Source organism: Heptranchias perlo, chromosome 3 (assembly GCF_035084215.1).
Source record: "Heptranchias perlo isolate sHepPer1 chromosome 3, sHepPer1.hap1, whole genome shotgun sequence".
Taxonomy (NCBI): Eukaryota; Metazoa; Chordata; class Chondrichthyes; order Hexanchiformes; family Hexanchidae; genus Heptranchias; species Heptranchias perlo.
This window is the reverse complement of record NC_090327.1, coordinates 35,413,985-35,432,245: the sequence shown is the minus strand read 5'-3', so window position 1 is coordinate 35,432,245 and position 18,261 is coordinate 35,413,985. Positions and strand designations below refer to the sequence as shown.

At 46.2% G+C, this 18,261-nt stretch overlaps 1 protein-coding gene across 1 annotated transcript in view; it reads right to left on the bottom strand.

Annotated features, from left to right (window-relative positions):
* LOC137311965 (ALS2 C-terminal-like protein) overlaps positions 1–18,261 on the bottom strand; it is a 134,920-nt gene that overhangs the window by 94,225 nt on the left and 22,434 nt on the right. Inside the window, exons 5-8 of the mRNA XM_067978779.1 lie at positions 14,960–15,146; positions 12,618–12,683; positions 6,145–6,316; positions 3,224–3,352 (exon numbers count right to left, since the gene is read on the bottom strand). Of these exons, the coding sequence (XP_067834880.1) occupies positions 3,224–3,352; positions 6,145–6,316; positions 12,618–12,683; positions 14,960–15,146 (554 nt within the window). The remainder of the gene's footprint in view (positions 1–3,223; positions 3,353–6,144; positions 6,317–12,617; positions 12,684–14,959; positions 15,147–18,261) is intronic.

The window sequence follows — 18,261 nt, the reverse complement described above, 5'->3', positions numbered from 1 at the left end:
TGTAAAGAGATTTGGGAGTTCACGTACACAAATAACTAAAAGCTAGTACACAGGTACAAAAGCAATCAAATAGGCTAATGGAATGTTGGCCTTTATCTCAAAAGGGATGTAATACAAAGGGGAGGAAGTTATGTTTCAGTTGTAAAGAGCCTTGGTCAGACTCCATCTGAAGTACTGCATTCAGTTCTGTGCAACGCCTCTCAGGAAGGATATATTGGCCTTGGAGGGGATGTAGCGCAGATTCACTAAAATGATACCAGGGCTTAGAGAGTTAAATTAATAGGACAGGTTTCATAAACTTGACTTGTATTCCCTTGAGTATAGAGTGGTGATCAAATTGAGGTGTCTAAAATGATTCAATAGGGCAGATAAAGAGAAACTATTCCTCTGGTGGGGGAATCCAGAACAAGGAGGTTTAATCTTAAAATTAGAGCCAGTCCATTTAGGAGGGAAATCAGGAACCACTTCTTCACACCAAGGGTAGTAGAAATCTGGAACTCTCTCCCCCAAAAGGCTGTGAATGCTGGGTCATTTGAAGCTAGATTGGAGATGCTGGATGGACCAGCTGATATTTTCATGTCCTTTTTCATATGTTTGTATCAGATGAGAGGCATGCTAGCAACATTATGTATCCAATTATGGGGTATGAAGAGCCCAAAGCGCTGCAGTGCACCTTACACCTCCATTATTGAGTTCTGAGGTCCACTCAGAGTCATACCTAGCACAAAGGAAGACGGTAGTGGTTGTTGAAGGCCAATCATCTCAGCCCCAGGATATTGCTGCAGGAGTTCCTCAGGGCAGTGTCCTAGGCCCAACCATCTTCAGCTGCTTCATCAATGACCTTCCCTCCATCATAAGGTCAGAAATGGGGATGTTCACTGATGATTCCACAGTGTTCAGTTCCATTCACAACCCCTCAGATAATGAGGCAGTCCGTGCCCACATGCAGCAAGATCTGGACAACATCCAGGCTTGGGCTGATAAGTGGCAAGTAACATTCGCGCCAGACAAGTGTCAAGCAATGACCATCTCCAACAAGAGAGAATCCAATCACCTCCCCTTGACATTCAACGGCATTACCATCGTTGAATCCCCCACCATCAACATCCTGGGGGTCACCATTGATCAGAAACTTAGCTGGACCAGCCACATAAATATTGTGGCTACAAGAGCAGGTCAGAGGCTGGGTATTCTGCGGCGAGTGACTCACCTCCTGACTCCCCAAAACTTTTCCACCATCTACAAGGCACAAGTAAGGAGTGTGATGGAATACTCTCCACTTGCCTGGATGAGTGCAGCTCCAACACTCAAGAAGCTCGACACCATCCAGGACAAAGCAGCCCACTCGATTGGCACCCCATCCACCACCCTAAACATTCACTCCCTTCACCACTGGCGCACTGTGGCTGCAGTGTGTACCATCCACAGGATGTACTGCAGCAACTCACCAAGGCTTCTTCGACAGCACCTCCCAAACCCGCGACCTCTACCACCTAGAAGGACAAGAGCAGCAGACACATGGGAACACCACCACCTGCACGTTCCCCTCCAAGTCACACACCACCCCGACTTGGAAATATATCGCCGTTCCTTCATCGTCACTGGGTCAAAATCCTGGAACTCCCTTCCCAACAGCACTGTGGGAGAACCTTCACCACACGGACTGCAGTGGTTCAAGAAGGCGGCTCACCACCATCTTTTCAAGGGCAATTAGGGATGGGCAATAAATGCTGGCCTCGCCAGCAATGCCCACATCCCATGAAAGAATAAAAAAATCTCAGCACCCGCTGTACACAGTGCCCGTGTCCTAAGCACTGCCGGCACTTAGAGTCTGCAAACATATTGTAAGCAAAGCTCATTAAGGCCCCAATTTGTGTGTGTGTAAATGATGGCCCCATTATGCATCTGAAGTGCTGTGCACTCACTGCACCAGGACTGCATTATCATCCATGAGTCAGGAGCTACTCAGGTAATGGGGGTCCTCCCAGAGATGACTTGTTAAATCTAAGAAAACAAGCTACAACAGGGTAAAGAAAGAACTTGTGTTCGGAATATAGGAACAGGAATAGGCCATTCAGCCCCTCGAGCATGCTCCGCCATTTGATAAGATCATGGCTGATCTGTGATCTAACTCCATATACCTGCCTTTGGCCCATAACCCTTAACACCTTAGGCTGCCAAAAAGTTATCTATCTCAGATTTAAATTTAGCAATTGAGCTAGCATCAATTGCCGTTTGCGGAAGAGTGTTCCAAACTTCGACCACCCTTTGTGTGTAGAAATGTTTTCTAATCTCACTCCCGAAAAGTCTGGCTCTAATTTTTAGACTGTGCCCCCTACTCCTAGAATCTCCAACCAGTGGAAATAGTTTCTCTCTATCCACCCTATCTGTTCCCCTTAATATCTTATAAACTTCGATCAGATCACCCCTTAACCTTCTAAACTCGAGAGAATACAACCCCAATTTGTGTAATCTCTCCTCGTAACTTAACCCTTGAAGTCTGGGTATCATCCCTCCAAGGTTTTGTATAGCTGAGCATAACTTCTGCTCCCTTGTACTCTAGTCCTCTAGAAAAAAGGCCAGCATTCCATTAGCCTTATTGATTTTTTTCTGCACCTGTTCATGACACTTCAATGATCCATGTACCTGAACCCCTAAGTCCCTTTGGACATCCACTGTTTTTAACTTTTTACCATTTAGAAAGTACCCTGTTCGATCCTTTTTTGATCCAAAGTGGATGACCTCACATTTGCCTACATTGAATTCCATTTGCCACAGTTTTGCCCATTCACCTAATCTATCAATATCCCTTTGTAATTTTTGGTTTTCTTTGTGTCATCGGCAAACTTAGATATGAGACTTTCTATGCCTTCATCTAAATCGTTAATAAATATTGTGAATAATTGAGGCCCCAAGACAGATCCCTGCGGGACTCCACTAGTCACAACCTGCCAATGTGAGTACCTACCATTATCCCTACTCTTTGTCGCCTTTCGCTCAGCCAACTTCCTAACCAAGTCTGTACCTTTCCCTCGATTCCATGGGCTTCTATCTTAGCTAACAGTCTCTTATGTGGGACTTTATCAAATGTCTTCTGGAAGTCCATATAAATAACATCCATTGACATTCCCCTGTCCACTACTTTAGTCACCTCTTCAAAAAATTCAATCAGGTTTATCAAGCATGACCTACTTTTCACAAATCCATGCTGCATCCTACTTACTGTTAATTTGCTTCCAAGAGAGTTCCAAAGGGTCTTAGTCAAAGTTGCCACATCCAGTGTCTGTCGGATCCACTTGTCCAGATCGATGAAGGTCGCGAGTGCATCTGTGATGGGTTTTGACTCTGGGTTCTAGAAATAATGGAGGAATAACCCCTAAAAAAATTAAACTGAACATTTAACTTATTTACTATACTCTCCACATTGTGATATCACTATGTAAAACACCACCAGCCTGATCTCTCCTCCGGAAGCCAATCCTGCCCTGGCCTTCCAGAGGCAGAATTCATTAGTGATTTTAAAATGGAGGTGGATAAATATTTAAAAAGAAATATTTAAAAGATAATGGAGAAAAGGCAGGGGAATGGGGCTAAGTGGATAGCTCTTTCAGACAGCCTGCACAGACGTTATGGGCGAAATGGCCTCCTTCTGTGATTTTAACTTCGGCTGAAGATCCAAGACCTGTAGTGCCAAGATTGAAAAGTGTAGGAGAGAATGTTAGCGAAATGAGGAAGTCGTGGTTAGGGGGCACCAAGCTTAGGTTTCAAAGGCCTGTAGAATGTTGGAGATAAAAAGACTGAGGTAAGGAGCTCTTTAAATAGTTACCTAAAACAAGAATAGAATGAGAAACAGACATTGTTCACCGTTCCCTTCACAGGGGCACTTACTGAAAGCTGGAAATAACTGTACAATATTGATGCATGAATGATGCATGCATTTGATATTCGTCTGACCACTATTAACAGAGGCATTAATTTATTTTAAGTGAACAGGTTAACCTCTTAAACTTGCAAGCAGAGGAATTTAATAAGTTAACGTTCATCCTCCAGTATCAGGCAGTCCAATCACACAGTCATAGACTCCCTTATTAAACTTGCTGATGGAGGTGTATAATGATTAGGGCAAGAGATTTATCATGGTGATTGGTTTGCTGTACCTCAAATAGGCTCAGGAACCATCAGGAATTTTGATCTCAAATTGGTCATTTATCTCATTTGTTGATAATTAGTCCAAGCCTCTGGATTACAAGTCCAGTTAGATTTATTGTTGTAACATTTAGCCCTAAGTGTACATGTTATGAAGAACACTGAATTACACTAGGCTAACAATGCATTTATATTACAGGTACTGGTTTGAGACTGATACCTACTCAGGGCGACACTTGGCCAGTAGATCCAAGTTACACTGCCAAATCCTCGTCACTCTCTAACCAGGAACAACAAGAGTTCTGCTTGTGTTTACCTACACACATGCACAGCACTGTGCCGACTGGTGGTGCCGAACAGCTGCCTAAGTTTTAAGGAAAGTTGTCTCTCTCTCTCTCAACATCAAAATGTGAAAAATGAAGTATATTAAGTCAGTTGCACCTCCCAGGAGCTTTATAAAGTCTGCCTCACACTGATTGTAGTTATACTATGGAAGGTGCAAAACTGAAGTGGTATGAGATGGTATGAGACTTCAATTTCGAGATGGTTGCACACTATTTGCCTAGGGCTGTTTGAACCAAGTTCATATCACTCAATTGGGCAGCATTTAATTTCCTGATACATTCAGAAGCTGAGCTGGGTTCAGCATCCTTGGAAGGAGTTAACTGTATATTATTATATTTTATGACAGAAAATGCTGGAGAAGCCAGCAAGTCAGGCAGCATCTGTGGAGAAAGAAACAGAATTAAAGTTTCAGGTCAAAGACAAAAAGGTCTGCGGCCTGAAATGTTAACTCTGTTTCTTTCTCCACAGATGCTCCCTCACTTGCTGAGCTTTTCCAGCATTTTCTGTTTTTATTTCAGATTTTCAGCATCCGCAGTATTTTGCTTTCGAGACTGTATTTTATCATGTATTTGATAATTTATGATGCATGATTTTTCTTTTACAATTTCCCAATTAGTTTCTGACAACATCTACATGAGTGTGGTTGGTTGGTTCCGAAACCTCACACCTGGATAATCTATATGTTGAATGGCTGGTTCAAATATATTTGTACTGCAGCCTAATTATTCCAACCCTAAGCAGGGCAATCTAAACAAAACCAACAGCAGGTGGGGCGGGAGAAATCTCAAAACTCACGTTTTACAGAAACATGTTTCGACTTCTAAAACATGCTGCTAAACCCTACATCAAACCAGTACTTAATAAACTGAGGGTATGAGATCTTGGAGTCAGCATTCAATCGGATTCAAGGCATTGGGGTTGTGGCTTTTGGGAGTGAATAGTGTCACCCACTGGGATTCTATTTAATGGAGGGTAATGTTTCTTCATGAGAAGACGGCTTTGATTAAAGACATAGATAAAGACAAGATCAGTCAATAAGGGATGGGCTTGTTGAACTTAAAGGCAACTTCCTGTGTCAACAAACTTTTGTGTCTTATATGAATGGGAAGCTGTGCAGTCAATTGGACCTCTCCGCAGTATCACTGAAGGGGAAGATTTAGTTCAATGGATTCTATACAGCATCAATGAAGGGAAGAGGTTGGTCCATTCAAATTCTATAAAATAATAATGAAAAGAGTTCAGTCCATTGAAAATCTATTAATTGATAGAGAAGAGGAAGGCTTCAGTATATTGGAATTCTCTACTCTGAGGGTGAGGTTGAGGGCAGTTAGTCCACTAGATTCTGTACAATACCAGTGAAGGGGAAGGGTTGATCAATTGCTTGTATTCAATGAGAATCATACTCATTGTGGCCTTCAAATTCTAAGGGGGTTCTCCTAGTATCGTTCCGTAACTCCAGCGGAACCCCAGAAAAACGGATATGCCGTGTCTCCGCTGTATTTTGGCGGTCCTGCCGTAACCGGGAGAACCCCTGTAGAATTTCAAGGCTTGTATGTTTATCTGAGGCAGTTCCTGATACACAATAGGTATACGTACAGTTTGCAGTGCTGCAATACCCATTGTTAATCTAAGTCACGCTGCGATGTAACAAACCTTTTTCAAGCCCCAGCTGAGTTTCCTGAGGATGTCGATGTACTTCTGGACCTGGAAGCGTATGGGCTCATGGAAGATTCTGTGCAGACTCACAGAAAGTGAGATGTTTGAGGCCGAATCTAGCTGAAATCCCTTCAAGATAGTCTTATTCTTTTTCTTTTTCCAATAGTCACTGCATTTATTTTAAAAATTAGAGGGGGAAAAAGTACATTTGTTTAAGGATTACAGACTTTCAGATGCCTTGTTAATCCAAATTTACCATCAAAATCAGAATCCAACTAGTTAAACATAATAGGCTCCACTGAACAATGGGGATTTTCCTCTTGCCACTCTCCCCTCCCCCCACCTATTGCGTTGTCTCTCAGACCCTATAAATATACAATGCAAGGAAACGATTCAATCAGGTACTGTATTGTTTGTGTATCTTATACATACAATACAAGATTTTCCTCTCAAGTTATGCCAGTTTTCTGATGTTACTCGGGTGGGCAGGGGCGGGACTGTCTCCTCTGGATCCCTGCTCACTTGTGTGGTCATAAGGATCGTCCAGCATTACTTCTGCAGATAGCAGAACCGTATTGAGATGAGGTAGTACTCAGAATGGAGTCAATATATTGCATTTTCCATTATTATTGCCTCAGCAACACTGGACACTAAGAGCATTAGCAGTCAACAGACATTCAGCGTTGCTAAGAGAGGCACAATGACATCAAAAATTTGAAGATCCAAGGAAGGATGGCTAATCTATTCAGGCATAATGGAGTGGCTACTTCATTAGACACAGGATTTATTTTTGGCTTATAGGCTGCCTGCCCCTTTAAGCTGCTGCAGCAGTGGACATTTCCCACTCACCCTAGTGGTGAGCTCCCAAGCTCGGGCTGTGTTTGCAGAAAAAAATTGCCAGTGAGTGGTGGGTCAATTGCAAAGCCCACCCACCGCACCTACTCTGCAGATTGGACCAGGAAGGAATAGCGACATTATTTCAGTGAGTGAGTGGTCATTCTATGGAACAGGCTCCCTAGGGAGCCAGCGAAAGCAGATAGTATTGATTCATTTAAATGCAAATTAGATAGATTTCTTTCAGAAAATAATATTTTGGGATCAGTTCTAGTTACCACAGTACAAAAAAATGATATTGCAGCTATTGAAAGAAGGGAGCAACCAGAATGATTGAGAGATGAAGGAGGAGGAGAGTGACAAGGAATTGGAGTGTTGATTCATTCAAAAGGTAATTCAGTGATTGTAAAGAACTTTAGGATATCCTGAGGACATGAAGAGGCACTATATTAATACAAGCTCTGTCCTTCCTTTAACTAAAAGATTTACTGTAAAAGCTGCCTGTATCTCTAGTAACTCTCCTGCTCTGGCCAGCTCTCCCCCTCCCGATTCCAAAGCGGGAGGGGCACATTCTGCAGTCATTTCCATGGTCGCTGAATCACAAAGTTGTCCTGACTGCTTTATTACTTTTGTGGAGTTCCTATCTATTCAGCAAGGTAACAGTTAAAGAACTGGTCATACTAATTGTGTGCAGTTCCTGTTTACCAGACAAACTGGGTTGAACAGGCTGGCGATCTTTTCTCTAGAAAAAAACTGATGGATGACCTGATAGAGCTCTTTAAGATTATGAAAGGTTTGATAGGGAAGACGTAAAGAAGATGTTTCTACTTGGGGGGAGACCAGAACTAGGGGCCATAAATATAAGATAGTCACTAATAAATCCAATAGGGAATTCAGGAGAAAATTCTTTACCCAGAGAGTGATTAGAATGTGGAACTCGCTACCACAAGGAGTAGTTGAGGCGACTAGCACAGATGCATTTAAGGGGAAGCTAGATAAACACATGTGGGAGAAAGGAATAGATGGGTGTGCTGATAGGGTTAGATGAAGGGATGGAGGAGGCTTGTGTGGAACATTAATACTGACATAGAACATACAGCACAGAAACAGTCCATGTAGTTCAATGTAAAGTGTGACTTTCCTTTTGAATTTCTGCAGAACTTAATAAAGAAGAAAAAGTACTGCAAAACTATATGAACTGGGATGGTCCTGAGGTCCTAGGTTTTGACATAAAAGTAGTTGCGTTTGATTTTCAGCTCCATTGACTGTGCTAAATGCTGGCCACATCTTTGTTTGCCTGAGTTTACATTGACTATGCGGCTAAGAGAGGAAACTAAGGAGAGGAAGTATTAGTTTGTGGAATCACAAATTAACTTTCAATACACAACACTCCCTCCTTCTCAACAAAACTTTTGTTCCCTCTCCAATTTTCTTCCTTCTATTTTGAAGCTGTTGACTCCCTCACTGTGGTACAGTCCTGACCTGAAGATATTAACTCCCGATCTATGTTTAACAGTTGTGTTGACACCTCCCAGATCCGTGCCCATCTCTCCTGCAGCTCCCAGGTTGAAACTTGCACCAAAACAGCCCAAACCATAGTCACAAAGAATATTTTCCGCGTATTTGGTGCATTTTCTCTCCTCTACCTCTATGCGGCCTATGGTGCAGTCATACTATCCTCCCCCAAAGCTTCTCCTCCATTGTCCAGCTTGGTGGGACTAGTTTTGCTTGTTTCCACTCTTATCTATCCAATTATCGATAGACCAGTTCCACCAATGGCTTCTCTACCCACCCCTTTGGTGACACTCAAGGATCCATCCTTGTGCCCCTTCATTTCCTAACCCATATGCTGCCCTCTGGGGTTATTGAATCAGCTTGTTTCTTTTTTTAAAAATCAACAATCTGGTAGCTTTTCATGGACATGCTGATCCACAGATTTATTGAGTTCAATATCATAACTTACCACTGTGGGATTTGAAAGAATTAATGACCTCCAGTTCACTAGTATTATATCCATTAGGTTGTCATATCCGTCTTTGTTACCGTCAGACTAGACTATTCCAATGTTCTCCTAGCTGGCCTCACATCCTACCTCCATCGTAAACTTCAGCTCATTCAAAGACATCCCAAGGTACTTTACAGTAGCATTATCAGATAATATTTGACACTGCCACATAAGGAGATATTAGGACAGGTGCTTGGTCAAAGAGACAGGTTTTAAGGAGTGTCTTAAAGAAGCAGAGAGAGGTAGAGAGGCGGAGAGGTTTAGAGATGGAATTCCAGAGCTTAGAGCTAGACAGCTGAAGGTAGGCCTTCACATCATCAATGAGAATGGTGATTAAAAGCCTCTACCTATCCATAGTGCAAATTAAAAAATGCAAAGAACATCTTAAAACTATGTACTGCGCTCGGGGTGGGGGGTTTGGAGGGCAAAGGAAATCGGGGATGCACAACTGGCCAGAATTGGAGGAATGCAGAGTTCTCGGAGAGTTGTAGGGATAGGGAGGAGCGAGGCCATGGAGAGATTTGAACACAAGGAACAGAATTTTAAATTTGAAGCTGTGTTGGACCGGGAGTTATGTCTGAACAAAAAGGAAACACTGCAGATGCTGCAAATCTGAAACAAAAACAGAAAATGTTGAAAACACCCAGCAGGTCAGGCAGCTTCGTGGCGATAACAGACAAGACATTGGAAATTCATTAGAACTGGAACAAATAGAATTGAGCAATATTTAAAAATAAACAGAACAAAGGGAAGGGGAAGGGAAAAAACACCAAAACCACACGCAGAGGAAATAAATTAATATGGCAGAGGGATCGATAAACATACTGGGACCTATCATAGTGATTAATAAACACATATGGACCTATGAGAAGGTTTAATAAAAACACTGGGAACTAACAAGAGACGAAGGAGGTATAATGAGGGAAATTAAGGACATATACGAGGTACAGAGAGTGTGCATGAGTAGCAGAAGGGGTGTGAGGGTAGACAGTGTCACCCTGCTTTTCTCTTCTACCAGCCTCCTGGGCCATTGATTGGCCTGCTCCGCTTTGCCAGTTTTTCCAGGTTTCCATTCCTACCTGCCTGCCATAAATGTGGACACTGGAATTTATAAAATGAGAAAAAGTTGACAGAAAAACACAACAAAAACATAACAGGAGGTAAGGTTTTTATAGACAGCACAAGATTTTTCATATATTGTAGAGACAAGTGCCTGCCTTTATGCTAAGGGAGTTCCACCTTCTCATTATGACTGGATGTGCCACTCAACCCAATGAGTTTAAGCTATCAACAAGCATTTGTTCCCAGCTCAAGCTGCCTCTGATTACAGTACTGTCAAAAGATTTTTTTATTTAAAAAAAAAATGTAATTGTCATGATGTGGGCATCACTGGCAAGGCCGGCATTTATTGCCCATCCCTAGTTGCCCCGAGAGGGCCGCCTTCTTGAACCACTGCAGTCTGATACAACACTGTGGGAGAACCTTCATCACACGGACTGCAGCAGTTCAAGGCGGCAGCTCACCACCACCTTCTCAACGGCAAATAGGAATGGGCAATAAATGCTGGCCTTGCCAGTGACGCCCACATCCCACAGAAAAATAAAAAAAACTGTAACTTGCTAGGCCACTTCAGAGGGCAGTTAAGAATCAACCACATTGGTATGGGACTGGACATATATAGGCCAGACCGGGTAAGGTCAATAGATTTCCTTCCCTAAAAAGGACATTAGTGAACTAGATGGGATTTTATGACAATCCAACAGCTTCACGGTCACTGAGACCAGCTTCCATTTCCAGATTTTTATTTTAAAAGTGAATTCAAGTTATCAAACTGCCTTGGTGGGATTTGAACTTACACTCTCTAGATTATTAGTCTAGGCTGCTGGATTACTGGTGTAGTAACATAGCCACTGTGCTACTGTACTCTGTTAAGATCTAATGGTAGAAGATAGCCATCTGAGTAGTGACACCTGATGTGGACATTGCTGACAATGCATCGCCTGCCCCTTAATACGAACACAGTCTCCCTTTGCCTGATTAATTATTAGATCAAACAATGTAACCTACTTTCCGGCAGAACCCATTCTTATATAATGGTCCCTCAAGAACAGGAGCTTCCATTTTTATACCTACCTAGTTCACAATGTGTCCTTTATATATACTGAAAGTTATGCATGAGAACTCACATCACCAAACTTCAACCGGAAAGGTAAAATACATAAAATTTCTATAATTTAAGATAGGAGTGTTCTTTGATTTACCACAGAAGTGTTGTCCTGATAAAGGTGTAAGAGGAGACAAGGTGGGTGACTACCCCCTTACCACCATCTTCGCATTGTATAAAGAAGCAGGGTTGGAGTAAACCCTCCACATGTTTCAGTGTCAAACGTAAAAATATATCAGCACAAGATGTGCTACTGCAGCAAGTAGGGAAACTCCATTCTCAAAGCAAAACATGTGTGGCCCATGGAGTGCCACAGTACATAGTTAAGCGAACCACCAAGACAAAAGGTTTGGACACTAAGCCAGAACACAGCTGGTGTGGGAAATGGGAAAAAGTCACACGGGGTGCAGTAGAGGAGGCTGTGGCACATTGCTGCGGTAAAGGGAGCTTTACTCCATACCCAACCGTGCTGTACCTGCCCTGGGAGTGTTTGATGGGGCAGTGTAGAGGGAGTTTTACTCTGTATCTAACCCGTGCTGTACCAGATCTACAATTAGTTGATACTGAGCAGCGTCCTATTTCCCAACAGTCACATTCCTGACCTTCAGGAGCACAAAATTCACAAAAAATGTGAAACAAAGCACTAGTGAGTAAACCAAGGTTTAATAGGCAGAATTTTCACTTCCAATCAGGAAGAGAGCCGGCCCGGGGGGGGCGGGGGTGGGGGTGAAGATTTTCGGGTGTGAGGCCAATAAATTTTACTTCTGGGTTTCGTGCCTGGGCAACCAGCCTGATTGACAGGCCGCAGCCGGGGATCGGAGGGAGGGAGGGATCATGGGCCGGGGAAGAGACCAAGGGGGGGCCAGGGAAGACGATCGGAGGTCGCTAGAGGTCAGGTGAAGTTTCGCAGGTAGGTGGGGGGGGGGGGGTTCCCCCATGGGGGTGGGGGTGAGCTGATCGCGGGGTTCCTGTCGCGTCTGGTGAGCTTGTTGGGCCTGGATGAAGAAATCCTGCTCCTCTGGGCCCACAAGTGGTGCAATAAAGGCACTCACCTCATGGATCCAGCCCTTTCCACCTGGCGTGAATGGGAAGCGATGGGAAACCCAAACAGGTAAGGTTAAATTCATTTTATTATTCCAATACACAAAATATTAAGTACCTCAATGAGGTACATTGCCCTTTTAAGTATCGTCCTGCCAGCTTTAAGTGGGGGCGGGATTTCCTGATGTCTGCTGTCCACACGCTGACACATACCTGCCCGGGTTAAACCCAGAAGTGGGCAAGTTGGAGTCGGGATGCGGTCCCGCTCCAAAATGCTGTTAATTTAGTGTCCCACCACCCCCACCTCCTCAACCCACCCGTTCTTGGGGGTTAAAATTTATCCCAATGTTTTGAATTGTGAAGTCATCTCAGCCCTTTCAATGAAATGTCTAATTTGAAACTCGCTGTTTTCCCCTGCACTTGTACCTGGTTTGTTTTGCAATGTGTTCAAAGCCAGAAAGAACAACATAGTTTGTGAATGCTGTGAAGTACCTGAAACAGAAAGAGAGAAACAATTATTGAAGGGAAAGAGAAACCACTCTGAAGTATCTGAGGTGGTAAATATATGTAATGAGAGGTTAGAGGCAAGATGAATGAGGGGGAGGGCAGGCGGAGGAGGAGGAGGAGGAGCGGAGGGGGAGGGCAGGAGGAGGAGGAGGAGGAGCGGAGGGGGAGGGGGAGGGCAGGCGGAGGAGGAGGAGGAGGAGGAGCGGAGGGGGAGGGGGAGGGCAGGCGGAGGAGGAGGAGCGGAGGGGGAGGGGGAGGGCAGGCGGAGGAGGAGGAGCGGAGGGGGAGGGGGAGGGCAGGCGGAGGAGGAGGAGGAGGAGCGGAGGGGGAGGGCAGGCGGCGGAGGGGGAGGGCAGGCGGCGGAGGAGGAGGAGCGGAGGGGGAGGGCAGGCGGAGGAGGAGGAGCGGAGGGGGAGGGCAGGCGGAGGAGGAGGAGCGGAGGGGGAGGGCAGGCGGAGGAGGGGGAGCGGAGGGGGAGGGCAGGCGGAGGAGGGGGAGCGGAGGGGGAGGGCAGGCGGAGGAGGGGGAGCGGAGGGGGAGGGCAGGCGGAGGAGGGGGAGCGGAGGGGGAGGGCAGGCGGAGGAGGGGGAGCGGAGGGGGAGGGCAGGCGGAGGAGGAGGAGCGGAGGGGGAGGGCAGGCGGAGGAGGAGGAGCGGAGGGGGAGGGCAGGCGGAGGAGGAGGAGCGGAGGGGGAGGGCAGGCGGAGGAGGAGGAGCGGAGGGGGAGGGCAGGCGGAGGAGGAGGAGCGGAGGGGGAGGGCAGGCGGAGGAGGAGGAGCGGAGGGGGAGGGCAGGCGGAGGAGGAGGAGCGGAGGGGGAGGGCAGGCGGAGGAGGAGGAGCGGAGGGGGAGGGCAGGCGGAGGAGGAGGAGCGGAGGGGGAGGGCAGGCGGAGGGGGAGGAGCGGAGGGGGAGGGCAGGCGGAGGGGGAGGAGCGGAGGGGGAGGGCAGGCGGAGGGGGAGGAGCGGAGGGGGAGGGCAGGCGGAGGGGGAGGAGCGGAGGGGGAGGGCAGGCGGAGGGGGAGGGCAGGCGGAGGGGGAGGAGCGGAGGGGGAGGGCAGGCGGAGGGGGAGGAGCGGAGGGGGAGGAGCGGAGGGGGAGGAGCGGAGGGGGAGGAGCGGAGGGGGAGGAGCGGAGGGGGAGGAGCGGAGGGGGAGGAGCGGAGGGGGAGGAGCGGAGGGGGAGGAGCGGAGGGGGAGGAGCGGAGGGGGAGGAGCGGAGGGGGAGGGCAGGCGGAGGGGGAGGGCAGGCGGAGGGGGAGGGCGGAGGGGGAGGGCGGAGGGGGAGAGCTGGAGGAGGAGGAGTGGAGGGGAGGGGGAGGGAAGGGCAGGGCAGGGGGAAGATTAGAGGGGATCTGACAGGAGATGAGAGTGTCAAGGTGTGAGTGGAGTGAGCAAAGTGGTGAGAGATGAGTGGTGAGGACCATTATTCTGGGCTAGTTTCAAAACATAGGTTGAAGAACTGAGTTTGAATCTGCTTCTCACGTAGATTAACATTACACAGTTTATGGTGTTTCCACCTGAAGCAGTTCAGCTCATTCCTTCGGCAGCAGAGACCCAGCTCAGATGCTCCTCCGCACACCTGTGAGAAGCATTCTTATCCTGGGTGACCACCTAAACCTGATGGTAGGTGCCTTGCATGTTAATTAGGGGCCTAACGGCTGTTGAAAAATTAATTTGCAATGAACAGAGCACGTGTCGGGCCTGCCCCGCTCAGGGTTCTTCAGTGGCCAAAAAATCTTCCTGTGGAGCAGGAGTGTTCCACTGACTCCACACATTATGATCAGCACCCCTCACATCCCATAGCCCACTCCAACCTCCCTCCCAGGACTTACCTGCGGGCCATTGCCGGCAAGGCAACTGGCCCGACATTCGTAACCTTCAATAAGCACGACAGGAGCTGGCAGTTCATGTACCAAATGGTAATGAGGCCAACCTCGGGCCTCTCGGTTGGTGTGAGCGCTGCCTCCATGAGTTAAGCGTGTAATGTGGGACCGAAGTCACATGCAGGCCAGGGTAGGGATGGCCAGTTCCCTTCCTTAAAGGGCAATTCTTTTGGTCAACCTACAAATTACCAGATTTATTGAATTCAATCTTGCCATGGTGGGAGTTGAACTCTCATACTCCAGGTTGCAAGTCCAGCTCCGTAACCACCAGGCTACCCTATCCATTTTTAAATTTGTGATCATCACACACATTGACACTGAACTTTGAATGATTATTTGCCACAGCCAAGGCATCACTGCCGTCAGCTTGCTCAATTACCAAATGTAAACTTCCTTGAGACATTGTGTGTTTTTGAGCAGGTAGAGTTCCTTGAGGGTCAGGGTGTCCAAGGTATCTGCAAGATGCAGGCAGTGTTCTTCTGATTGATTGCAGAGAGCCTCCAAACTCTCCTCCAACACACGGAGAGCTTCTTTCAGCTGTGGCCGGGTCTTTTGATCAGAAATTTCTGAAGAACAGAAGACACGCACACGCTGTTACTAAGAAAGTGGAGAGTTAGGGAGGCAAACAAAAAGCTTGGCATGGAAATCTATCGAAGGTAGTAGCGCAAAGTGAGCCTTATCGAATCGGCCGCCTGTACACCCCCCGCCCGATATTCAGTTCAATTGAAGTCAATGGAACTGTATAATGGGATTGTGCTCCTATCGGGCGGCCGATCCGATAACGCCCGCTTTGCGTTGACGCCCAAGATGAATTTCTACCCCATAGAGTCAGTTCCAGATAAATACATAACGGATCCAAACCCCTATTGATTCAATACCAGCATAGAGAATTCCAATGGACCAAACCTCTTCCTATTGACTGCCACTGCATAGAGAAATCTCATGTTCAGCTACCAGAATAGGACTTGCAGTGCACATTCCCGCATCACTTGAGGTAGCAGACTCCCACTCTGGAGCTTGAATCAGATCACTGCTAGACAACACAGGTGGACTTCTCAGCCTCACCCGAGAGCAATCCAGCAGTGGGTGTGGGGAAGGAACGACGTGCCGACAAAACCCTCTGACTCATTTTTAAATGACCGTATGCCAATGGACCAATTATCTTTCCATTTTAGTTACATAAAATTATTAATACAATCAGTATGGGCCTGTTGCTCCTAATTTTCCATCCATTAATTTAAATGGTCAGACAGTCAGAGCTGTAAGCATGTTTTCCTGACAATTGCTCCCTACAAGCATTGCTCGATACCAGAAGCACCCAACTCTCTACAGCAAGACCAATAACAAAATGTTCTTCCACTAGCCATTTGAATTCACAAGTATAATCGTCCTGTAACCATGTTTCATTCCACTTGAATTGCGTAAAATGTACAGGCTGTCTTAGGTCGTGATATGGAACAGATAACATGGTGCACAGATTGACAAGCCCACATTATTCAGTATAATTGGGGATGTAGGGCTGAGGAAATTTCCTGCCAGGAGGTGTAAGTCAGAGAGTGGTGAGATAGGGGCCCACTCGACACTAACCCACAAATCATCGGAAGTAGAGCAGGGCTGACTTTCCACCCACTGCTATGCTCCAGTGGAGGCATTTAAATATTAGGGGTGAGTGCAACAGAGGTGTCCTTCACTCAGTGGCGATGGAAATGCACAGCAAAATTTTGCTGCTCCAAGAGTGGGAGCGTGTGGCCTGGATCAGGCTGAGAAAACAGTAGGATTTTTTTTTGTTTTTGCCTACTGGAGCAGATGCCATTGAGAAATGGTAATGGATCTCAGACTCAATTATCATTACATTGTGTACTATTGGGGCCTTCAATAGGCCCAGAACAGGACCTATACCCATTCTCAACGGATGTAGTTGCTACTGGGCCTATCAAGGTGCTTCTGCCAGGATCATCCCCAATAATGCTGCTTCAAGCATGCAGTGGTGGCCTGAAGTGCCAGCCCTCTCCAAAATTGGGATTTTCTTTGCAATGTAAACGGGGCAGAAAGCAGGCAGATTCAAGTTCCACCCCAAATTCCAGCCTCCTGCCAAAACCCCACTTGAATTGCACCTCCCCAGTGGAATGCAGGAAACTGCCTGTTCAAGGGTGGTTACAGGTCTCCTTAACTATTGGATCTCGGGAAACTGAGTGTGCGAGCATATTGTGTATGCATGTGCATGTATATATGCAGTTATACATTGCAGACTGTGTAATGAGCCTCGATTTCAGTGAGGATGTCGTTCTTTGGAACACTAGCAAACTAACAATTTTCTGCTCCCATCTACATTATTTACTGTGCCACTTAACTTAGTGTCATCAGCAAACCGAGATATACAGCTCTCTATTGCTTCATCCAATATATTTATAAATAGTGTGAAAAGCTGCAACCCCAGTACAAATCCCTGGGGGACACCACGGGGGATATCATGAATTATTTTGTGTTCCAACTTGAGGAAGTAACTGAAGATGGGGGAGGTGTTGTGCGTAACCACTGCCATTTCACTCATGAGCAACTAAGTTTAAATTTACTACCCGTTTCTGAGAATATGTACAGACCATTTATAAATGATAGCTTTTTTAAGAGAGAAATGAATTAGATACGCATGGGCATCACCCATATCTCAAAAGATCGTATGATAGATATGAACGAGGAAGCCTATCTTTAGCTCGTTTGTCTATCTAGAAAAACCTATTGACAGCATCAAGCCGTCTCAAATAACTCCAACACTTTTGCCTCCTAGTGTGCAAGTCCATTCTGAAGAACTTCTTGACATCTGTCCTAAATTTGCCAATATGTCTCCTTATCTCATTATCATGGCTTACCTTGGAGCAGTGCTCCAGATTTTTCTACACCATGTGCTATCTTATATTCAGAGAAAATCTTCCCTCACAATTGCCTCCTTTCAAGGTTGAAGTTTTTGCTCATGGTTCAGTTCTCTGACACGAGTGATATCTATGCAGTGTCCAGGGCTTCAATGCCTTGACCAAAATTGGACAGAACGTTTGTTGTCAGACTGCTTATCCAACATCCAGTCTCGGATGAGCCAAAATTTCCTCCAGCTAAACGTTGGTAAAGCCAAAACTATCATCTTCAGTCCTCACTACAAAATCCATACCCAAGCCACCAATTCCATCCTCCTCCTTGATCACTGTCTCAGACCAGGACCAGACTTTTTGCAATCTTGGCTTCCTATTGATGTAGAGCAGAGTTCCAAACCCATGCCCTCACCATCATAAAGACTGCTTATTTCCACCTCTAACATTGCCTGTCGTCACCTTCATCTCAACCCATCAGCTGCTGAAACCCTCAACCACGCCTTTGTCACCTTGACTATTCCAATGCTCTTCCAGCCGGCCTCCCATCCTCTAGAAACTTCAACTTAGTCAAAACTCTGCTTCTATCCCACACCAAGTTCTATTCAGACATCACCATTGTAGGCTATCGGTCCTCAAAGCGTCAAATTTTTAATTTTCATCTAAGTGTTTAAATCCCTTCATGACCTGGCCCCTCTCTATCTTTGTAACCACTCCACAAACCTCCCCCCAGCTGAACTCTTCACTCCACTGACTCTGGCCTCTTCTGCATCCTCCCTCTCTTTGCCTTACCATTGGCAGCTGTACCTTCAGCCACCTAGGG